A 10701-nucleotide genomic window follows, 5' to 3' on the forward strand; every position below is an offset into this window, starting at 1 on the left:
CCAGTGATTGACCTCAATCCCTCCTATTCTTCCAATATCCTGATGAAAAATAAAATCTCTCTGTTGCATAGGCCACTGTTTGATCAACGCGAATTGGGTGTGGGTCCTTGTACTCCGAGTCGGGCTAACGTCCACGCTAGCTTCCACGCTAGCTGCTATATGTTTTGCATTGAGGTGATACTTGAGGCTTGATGTGCTGCGGTGATATGCAAATTCCTTTTTGCATAATTTGCAAACAACCGTGCTCTTATCGATGCTTCCATCCGTCCGTTTTTTAAAACAAAATGTCCCATCCACGGGGCCAACCAAAGCGGTCTCATCAGCTTCTTCGTTCACGTTTGACTATTGTTCACTGTGGTTTGTTGTTGTTTGAAGTCATGAACGTTAGTTGGTGCTCCAGTATAATCGGTACCCCTGAAACTCATCCAGTGAGAAACGTTCCGCGGTGCAAAAATAAGTGCGATTAAAATGCGTTAATTTTTGTGTAATTAATTAATCTTCATTAACGCGTTAAAGTCCCGGCCCTAATAAAAACACAAACGTGCAAATGAAGAAACCTCTTCAACAACTTCACTTAACACGTGCAGCTTTTGGAAAACAATCACCAACTTGACGAAACATGTGCAACGTTTACTAAAAGCGCTTCATAAACTAAACGCTGAAAGAAGCCCGAAAACATTATGGGAACAGGGACACTAAAAAGTGATGCACGGCACGCGCTTGTTGACCTTCGGGGATATAACTGCCACTGTTGGCAGAGATAGTCTGTTTCATAATTGGAATTGATTTGTCAGTATTTCTGAAATGACTAGGTTCGCTACGTTAGCTAGCTAGCTAGCTTTCAGTAGATCTGCAATAATATCGGAAAGAATCTTTCAATCATATTGTTAAAATAAGCCAATAAAATGTACACTTTATGTACATGTCCAGTGACAGTTGGCCAACTTTATCAACCCCAAACATCAACAAGCGCTGCAGTTCCAAAACACAACTTACTCATGAACTGCAGGAGAACTGGTTTACAGTAAGTTTTTTTCTTTCTTACTCAGTAAGCGACAAGCCTTTAGCAGCAATTTGGGGTTAGGTATCTTGCCCGAGGATACTTTAACATGTTGACTATATATTGTGGTTAGAAAAGGTTGTCAAATAAACTGCTGTTCCACTGGAGCCACGTTTTATTGCGGTTTGAATAGAGAGTTAGGAAGTACTTTCACCCGCTGTTATAGTCCCTAATTAATGATATCCTCAATGATCCCCAATTTAAAAATGGAAGAGTCTTGGATAGTTGTATGATGTCTTTGAAATATTTCAATTCATGTCATTTCAGCAAATCAGAGCTGCAGTCAATTCGTACACTTTGATGTTCAAACTCGTCCCACAATTTGTCTTAATGGATTTATTATTAGATTTCTAGAAAATATGCACTCCATATTTCTCTCTTTCTCTCAGATTAAGATTCAAAAAGCTATATTGGCATTTCCATTATGCTAAAGCAATGTACCAAAAATTACAAATACAACCAGCATCCTTGCTTAAGCATATCATTTGGAAAATCTTGTGTTTTAATGCATTTAGAACAAAAAAAGCAGAATTACCGTGTGTTTTTCACAGGGAAAACATTGTACTTTTGAAAATGACCTCGAAAATCGAACTAAAAACATACATTTCAGCAACTTTCCTTAAACCTGCCCCCGCTTTCCAAAAAAAGAACAGCAGGAATAATTGATTATTGTGCAGTACAACTGATAATATATACATGGAAAAAAAAGAGGCTTGAGATGTGAGATCTTCCCCTGTCCCTCTTTCCTCTCCTGGTGGCTGTGGTTCATGTGTTGCAGTGGGCTCATCCATCAGGACTTTATTGGCATCGCAGCCTCCTTACTGCTGCTACTGGCAAGAAGCCTGCCTTCCTGCGATAAAGCTGAAGTTTCCTTTTGACACTGTGTGTGTGTGTGTGTGTGTGTGTGTGTGTGTGTGTGTGTGTGTGTGTGTGTGTGTGTGTGTGTGTGTGTGTGTGTGTGTGTGTGTGTGTGTGTGTGTGTGTGTGTGTGTGTGTGTGTGTGTGTGTGTGTGTGTGTGTACACAGACCTCTTCAGCCTGTTTGCCAGTGATCTGGGTGGATATGCTGCCAGGGAAGATATAGAAGCAGTCCTGCAGGTCCTGGATGGAGAAATCCCAACCTCCCTCAAGAAGTATTTCAGTGAGGTAGGCCAATATAGCAGCCTGTCCATCACCAAACGGATATGAATAATTATAGTGGAATAGAAGCAGTCGCAATATGTTTTATTTTAAAGTTATAAATCCAGACAAAATGAGAATTAATTCACAAAAACAAGTAGGAACACACTTGTGATGATTTTCCACAAATGTTTTGTCTCGGAACATTTACATTTTGTGAAATATATGTCCGTAATAAGGAGTTTTTTTTTCTGGGGCACAACACAGTTGTCTTGCTATAGTGAGAACTTTATTATTTATTTTTATTTTATTTTGTTATTTAGGCATGTGTTTGTTTTTGTATCTATTCATTGATATTTGTTTCTGTATTTAATTTATTTTATAAATGTTGTTAATACTTTCTCATTTTCCGTCATCTGTAGCCTTGTAAAAGTGTTTATCAGTGCACAAACATTACATTTTTGCCAATTCGAATGGTGTCTATAAAAGTAACCAAGTTTTCACTTGATTTATTATCTCAGAAATCCTTTTCCTGACAAGTTTATGCTCTTAATTTCTCAAACATCTGCCTTCTACTACAACTTCTAACAATAGATAGATACAAATCTCATACCTGGTCCCATCAACATTAAAAAGCCTGTTTCAAATGCAACAAGACATGAACACATATAGAAGGTTGCATATTGATACAGACTTTTGACAGATGCAGATCATCTTTTACTTTTGACACACCAACAGATGAATTGTGTGTGTTGTGTTGTGTTGTGGCAGGGTGACAAGGTGAGCTATGAGCGCTTCAGGATCTGGCTCCTGCAGAACAAGGAGGCCTTCACTTTATCCAGATGGCTCCTGTCCGGAGGAGTGTGTGTCACGCTCACAGACGACAGTGACACCCCCACGTTCTACCAGACCCTGGCCGGAGTCACACATTGTAAGTCCAAAAAACACTCTGAATCAGTGTGTTACTTTGCATCTCCATATAAGGCCAAGGGGATTTAGTGTCAAATGTACCTATGCTATTCCATATAAATACAAAATGGAAATTCAGAAAATGGACAGTCACTGATAAACGCTTGGCATACCTGTTATTAGGCTGTACGATTTGTTAAACAAGAACATATCGTCATTATTTTGACCGGTATGGCAGTTGTGCTATGATTTAAAATTAGGGCTGTCAAACGATTACAATTTTTAATCAGATTAATCACAGCTTAAAAATTAATTAATCATGATTAATCACCATTCGAACTATGTCCAAAATATGCCATTTATTTTATTTTATATTGTTGTGGGAATGGAAAGATAAATGAAAGAAGGCGGATATATCCATTTAACATACAGTATGTATGTTTATTATAACATTTTTCTGTGTGTCAAAATGAAAGACAGCCCACACACCTATCAATCATCAAACCGTGGGGTCTTAATTCATTACGTGTTGATTTCAACGGGGGAGTACTTCAGGAAAGTCGACGGGGGGACAGGGGGGGCTAGTGGAGTACTTATTGACCATAGAGCGTGACCGTTGTGATCAGCTGTTTTAGCGCAGTTCTCCAGTGAAGGGGGGGGAGTCTCCCTCCGCTGCCGGTCGGCGTAGTTTTGGCACAATTCCGTTGTACAGACCTACGTTAACAGCAGCCCTGTCTGTGCACACGGTGACCGACTGTCGTCCGGCGATCTAACCGCCTTCTGGAAAAGCTTCACAAGTACGTCGGTACGCAAATGCGCTTTGTGACACAAGTGACGGTACGCATTTCAGATTACGCACATAACCTGCGTACCAGTTATGTTCACCCATGTACTACAGCAAAAGTATTCTCCGTCGGGACTTCCTGCAAAAACACCACGCCGTTATCTTGATTCTGATTGGCCAGAAGACATTATCAAAGATGTTCTATTGAGAAGACGATCACTACGTGACAAAAGTTTTCAAAACCGTTTCTGGTCTTCGGTATTTCCAGACAAGTGGCTACTGAAATCAATCTTACTAACTGCTGTCTGTGCAATTCTCGGCGCGAGTTGGCGGACTTTATTTTGCTTACTTTAACATCATTTTTCATGGTGGGGCTAAGCCATTTCTTGGTATGGGTGTAGCCTACCCCAGCCATACCCTGGCGCTGCCACTGGTGGGATGTATGGGGCGGGCCATTCTACACATGCGTTAAATATTTTAACGCCGTTAACGCGATAATTTTGACAGCATTATTTAAAATATAAAAAGGATTGAATGATTTTATATCATAACTAGCATTAGCATTTCTGTACAAAACACATATTATTTGTCACATGTTTAGCCTCTAACAATTATTGTGCTTCATGTAATTTGAATACTGCACTAGTCCATATTGCGATTTTGATACAATTGTAAATATTGTACAGCCCTACCTGTAATTAATGTAAAAAATAATTATTGTGAACCTATCCTGTAATCGAAGTCAACAAAACCCAAACATTTTTGCAGTTCAAATTATTTGCAGTTGCTTTTAGTGAGTGATACATATCTGCAATAGTGTTGAGTCTTGTTTAGTGGCTTAAACAAAGTATGTACCATATGTATTAATAATTATAGACAGCAGTAGCTTGTGAAACTAAGAGCAGAATGGTGATGGCTCTGTTGTTATACTGGGGGAATTATTGCTGTGGAAATTGTTATGTTATTGAGTTATTCTGATCCCACACATTGAGATAGAGAGGTTTTAAACTTGGGAAAAAGAGAGCACTATTGTCAGATACTTGCTATTAGCAGATGTGAATGACCAAATAGGTATATTGGGAGATCAAAGGTAAGTCTTTGCATCTGTACTCTAGTTTTGTATTTTATATAAAAATAATTAGAATTAATTGAAAAAAATCAAACAATACCAAGCTCCAGAAATGATATGGTTTTAGGTTGCACATATCATTACCTTAAAAAATGTTTTCAGTTTTTCTAATAAGAAATTATATATTTGAATTTAGTCTTTCACAATCTTGGTATTTTTGTTCGATTTTGTATGAAAAAATGTGTAGTTTCAAAAGAAGTTCTATTCAGCAGGGTTATACATCAACATTTACGTCTTTGTGATACCATAACCTTTAAAGATGGTAAATGACGAAAAAATAAAATGTAGTTATACAGTTCTTTTAAGTTGCATACCGTGTAAATTTAGCCAGGCTTTATCTTGCCAATTAAGGGCAGAGGGCTGGAAAAAACCTGTCTTGTCCGGAGAACCTGGACGCCTTCTTTAATCTGCCTGCTCCTTCTTTATCCTCTTAACGTGTGTGTGTGTGTGTGTGTGTGTGTGTGTGTGTGTGTGTGTGTGTGTGTGTGTGTGTGTGTGTGTGTGTGTGTGTGTGTGTGTGTGTGTGTGTGTGTGTGTTGGGGAGAGAGTGCTGGGGAGAGAGTGACACACTCCTGGTTCTAGCAGAGTAACTCATGACAGAGCGTGGATCCTTTGCTAGCATGTCACAATATTATGAGTGTAAATGCGCTGGAGTACTGTAGCGGCCTTCAGGGCAGGATGTCGTAGTTTCTGTGAGCATTTGTCTCGGGGCAGTTTGCTATGGTTCACGCTGGCTGTGGCAGCACCTGTCTAAGGATGTTCCCTGGATAATGGTATGGTATCTCTGCTGTCACTCGGAGAGAGTCACACCTCTAGGTGGGTATCAGGCCGACACGGCACCTGTCATAGAGACAGATTAGAATCAGTAAATAGAGAGAATAATTAGTGTACAGTATTGTTGTATAATGTCGATAGCTTGTTACATTTGTTCATTGTCACTGCTGGAAGAACTTCTTTTGAGATCTGAGTCCAACAGCACTAGTTTTTAAATCTTTCAATTGAAATTCATCCCTACTCGTGAGTCATATTGCTGTTTTCAAGAAATCCATATTAGCAGTGTTAGTATAAACAAACACTCTGATGATATGCTGGTCTTATGTATCCTGAGGTTGGCCGTACTGCAAGATGTTGGGCTTATTTCCTACTACGCATTTAAGATCCTTCAACATTTGCCAGAGCAAACAGCTAAACTCCAATTTGAATTCTGCCATCATAACAAAGATTCTAAATCCCACAAAGAAAGACTCGGTATAACCTCGAGTGCTACACTGATGTTTGTAGAAGCAGGGAGCAACCCTGAGAGGGAGATGAGCAGGAGGCGATCCATATTCCGGGTAATGAGTTTTATGGATTAGCAGTCGGATGGTTGAACAGCTTTGAATGAATAATGTTAAGCATGACAAACACAAGAATGTATTTTCCTTCTTGCCAGTCCTAATTATTTATGTTTTAACAAAAGAAACAGACATGTTTTCTACATTTCACTTATGTTCAGAGCTAGATCGATGTGCTTTTTATAATCCTAACTTTGTTGTTTGGGACCACCATGCATTGTTTTATGATTATTACCTAGGAAGTGTTCTGTCCTGTTTTTGTTGAGTAAGTTTCACCTTTGAGAAAGGAAAGGTAGTCATGCCTTGCTTAGACCGTATAACGCTTAATTATTTATAAATCCCATGTATTTTCCTACATGCCAGCTCCATTTAGCCCCCTTTATGTTCCAAATCATTGATTTTGAACACGGTGCTTCCTTTTAGTCTGTTAAAGTTGAAATATCTTGGACAGGAAGCAGAATTGAACATGACAGTCAAAAGAGGATTGATCGCTTCTTTAGCAGCGAGCAATCCCCCCCTCCCCCCAACGAGATTGAAACACCTCTCTCTGGCAGTCTGTTCACCAACAGCCAATCACAGCTTACATCATCGCATTTGACTGGAACTGTGACCAATAGCTGCTAAAAACAAGCTTTGAAGAACGTTTTTATGGCCTGACTTGGAAGCCACAATCCAATTTCTACCAGGAAACGATTGCTATCTATGTGTCTGTGTTTTGACACCTGTCATATGTTTTGGATCCATGCCAAAGGCTAGCTTGCTAGCTGCCAAATCCTATTAGCTTAAGCTGTGGATAAGCATGTTGTAAGACAGAGGCTGGTTCATTGACCCTGGCAGAGCTTCATATGCTATATTGGTCTGATCTGTATCACTTTTTTGTAGTCGAGTCAAATTTCGTTAAACCCACTGACCATTACCTCATCCCAATTTAACTCTGCTCCTCTCTGTCACAACATGTGTTATGACCTTGTGTATCTTTTAACTGGGTTGTTTCCATAATGGCAGTATGAGACAATTATTTTACGCATCTATTACTTTATCTTTGGTTTCTTCGATTTGTGGTTTGGTTTTTTAAATAAGTGAATGAAGCTTATATCCTAGTGCTTCACACTGCTTGTTTGGTATGACCAACATTTTAAAACCTGATCTATATTAGCAAATATTCACATTCGAAAAGCTGCTACCAGATTATTTCAGCTAAAAAGTCAATTTAGATGCCTTAGATCTACGTGCAAATCCAATAAATCATGGTTCTGTAGCCCAAGTTTCTAGCTTGGTTAAGCAGTTTTCTCTACATCCTTTACCTATTTTAGGACAACACAAACATATTATATGATATTTTATCTTAAAAACACCAGATGTAGCCTTTTGTCAGCCGACTAATGTTAGGCTTCAAATAGTTTGACACAAATTGATTTATTAAAACAATAAGAGAAATGTAAAATACAGTCTTAGTTGGAAAGCATTTAGGTTATGATGTTGCTTAAGTTATTTACTTGCTTTTAGTAAAATTGTCTGATTTTAACGTTTCTGTTTAAAGTTGTTATAAACTGAAAATTGCGGTTTTGGTTGGACGAAAAAAAAATACTTCTTGTATCTACCTACTGTATCGTGCAATGTACAGCTTTCTACACTAACTATATTTGTTATTAACACAGTTTACAGAGCCTTCTCTCTCACTACAAAAACTCACTTTTTCCCCTAAATCATGAACCACACACCTTATGTTTTTATTTTTAGCACTGCAGTGTTGTATATATTTATTCCATGGACACGTGTGTTATATTCCTTTCCTTTACTGGTTACCTATTGTTTGTGTGTGTAAAACTATGCTGGTATGATAAAGATGTTGATATCCAATATAACCACCAACGAATGTTGTTCAATTGGTATGGGTAACACCAAAGAAGTTCAAACCTAAAGCTTAACACAGCTTTAAGCTAAGGTAATGAATACAGAAATGACACTTCCCATTGTTCTTCCTATACTAAACAACTATATCCCTATGAACAGTTTTGCCATGCTTGTATTTTTGACTTTGTCTCTTCTGTTTCCTATCGTGCAGTGGAGGAGTCAGACATTATAGACTTGGAGAAACGCTACTGGCTACTGAAAGCTCAGTCCAGAACCGGCCGCTTTGACTTGGAAACCTTTGTCCCACTGGTCTCTCCTCCTATCCATGCCTCACTGAGTGAAGGTAAGACAATATTCACCTATGTTTTTTGTAAGTCTCATAGGGGTGTCAAGTTCATACACGTACCTCTATACATTAGATCATCATGGAGCTATTCAGGTCTTTAAACTAATCCCTCAGCAGAGATTAAACTCTCTACACTTTCACTTTTTATTTGGATCCCTATTAGCATTAGCATTGGCTATTCTTCGTGGACTCTATACGGTCAAACACACATTTACTCACCATTGCCATGGTTACACAACTACTATAAACAAACAACTGATCTCATGTACAGTAATCAACAATCAAGGATGGAAGTGAAAGACAATAATCATAAATAATTATTAACAATCCATCAATTATTAGTAACACACTTCTACCGCAAATAAAAACTAGTTTATAACAAACTTATTCCTCGTCGGGAATAACCTTAAAGGGGCCCTATTATGCTAATGTTCAGGTTAATATTTGTATTTTGTGCCTCTACTGTGAAGTGTCTCCATGCTTTAATGTTCAAAAAGCTCTTTATTTCTCATACTGCCTGTGCTGCAGCACCTCTTTTCACCCTCTGTCTGAAACCAGAGCCCAGTCTGCTAGGATTGGTTAGCTGGCCGGCTCTGTTGTGATAATGTGTTGGAGCGCTAGCCAATAGAAGCGAGAGTGTCTCATAAGTCTTCACTATGTTACATAAGTTAACAAAAGAGAAAGATAAAACACTTACAGCATTCAAGTACATTAAACATGTCACAGTAGAGGCCCAAAACACAAATATGAGCTTGAAAATGTGTTAATAAGGCCTAGAAATAAAACATTTAATATTGCAAAAATGTAATCAAATTCTCTGCCATGGGTGATTTCTACTGTCACCCTTGTTAACATGTTGTTTCTTACACCATAACTCATAGATAATATTATACATACACACAGACAGATTTCAGTTATAATTTCTGAAATGAAGATATTGTTTTAACAAAAGTTAGAAGCGATCTCTAGTATTCTCTTGAACAATATGTAATGAATTCCAACTGACTATGGCTCTGTACATGTTTAGATCTTTTTCTGTATCTTCAAAGACCTGCTCTGTGTAAATACTCTTTGTGTTTTAATCTTGTTTTCCAGGCTTGTTTCACGCCTTTGATGAGAATCGGGACAATCACATCGACTTTAAAGAGATATCATGCGGACTCTCTGCGTGCTGCAGGGGGCCCGTAGCTGAAAGGCAGAAATGTAAGCCATCATAGAATTGCACTTCACATGACCTTACAGAGCTTTTTCATCAAAAGGAGTGCAAAATATTTCTTTTTTATTGCTGTTATCTGGAATTTTGAAGGTGTTTTTGAAGTGTGCATCAATAACAATCATTTTTGTGATTGGAGTTTCAATTGGTCAGAAATGGATATTAATTGTAATTTCTGTACTAAACAGCACAATATTTGCTTCCCGGCAGTACTGTGTTTAATAACTTTATTTGTATTCCACCACTCCATCCCTCTCTTTCACTACCAGTTTGCTTCAAAGTGTTTGATGTGGACCGTGATGGGGTTCTGTCTCGAGATGAACTTCATGAAATGGTGGTGGCCTTGCTGGAGGTCTGGAAGGACAATCGCACTGACACACTCCCTGTACGTATGCACACAAACACGTACACGTACACACACACACACACCAGGGTTCGTACGGGTGCTGTAAATCCTTGAAAATGCTTGAAATTCTACGAGGTGTTTTCAAGGTTTGAAAAGTGCTTGAATTTTGGGAATGGTGCTTGAATTTGGGAAAAAGTGCTTGAAATTGTAAATGCTTTACTTCGCTTTTTAGATTAAAAGAAAAATAAAGAAGTCGGAGCGAGCTTAATTGCTTCGCTTTTACATAAAACAGCTCCGCTCCGGCCTTCCCGCGCTATGCGCGTGACCTACAAGCATACTTGTCAACCCTCCCGATTTGCCCTCTCCCGGTTTCCTTCCGGGGTCATATTTCTCCCGATTTCTGACAAAATCAGATTTACTCAGGACTGTTTCCACTCGGACTTTAATACAGCTACACCATTGTTTGGTTTCCATGGTAACACGTCTCTTTAGTAGCGCGCGCAACTGAAAGTCTGAGAGGGTGAGGCAGATAGTCACAGAAAACAGAACAACAATCGACAACTACTCTACTCTCTGCTCACTCCTTTCCTGTAAAATACAGGTCCAGC

General features: G+C 38.8%; 1 protein-coding gene across 1 annotated transcript; it reads left to right on the forward strand.

Annotated features, from left to right (window-relative positions):
• Positions 1–2042: 2042 nt before the first annotated feature.
• On the forward strand, positions 2043–10158 carry LOC104957622 (ubiquitin carboxyl-terminal hydrolase 32-like; the record flags this gene model as incomplete). Its single annotated transcript, XM_010785268.1, has 5 exons — positions 2043–2205; positions 2950–3109; positions 8400–8531; positions 9630–9737; positions 10017–10158. Coding segments are annotated over 5 exons (705 nt in total), but the record flags the coding sequence as incomplete, so codon positions are not given.
• Between the last annotated feature and the right edge of the window lie 543 nt (positions 10159–10701).

Source organism: Notothenia coriiceps, unplaced genomic scaffold, assembly GCF_000735185.1.
Source record: "Notothenia coriiceps isolate Sejong01 unplaced genomic scaffold, NC01 NC01_scaffold00000848, whole genome shotgun sequence".
NCBI classification, from domain to species: domain Eukaryota; kingdom Metazoa; phylum Chordata; class Actinopteri; order Perciformes; family Nototheniidae; genus Notothenia; species Notothenia coriiceps.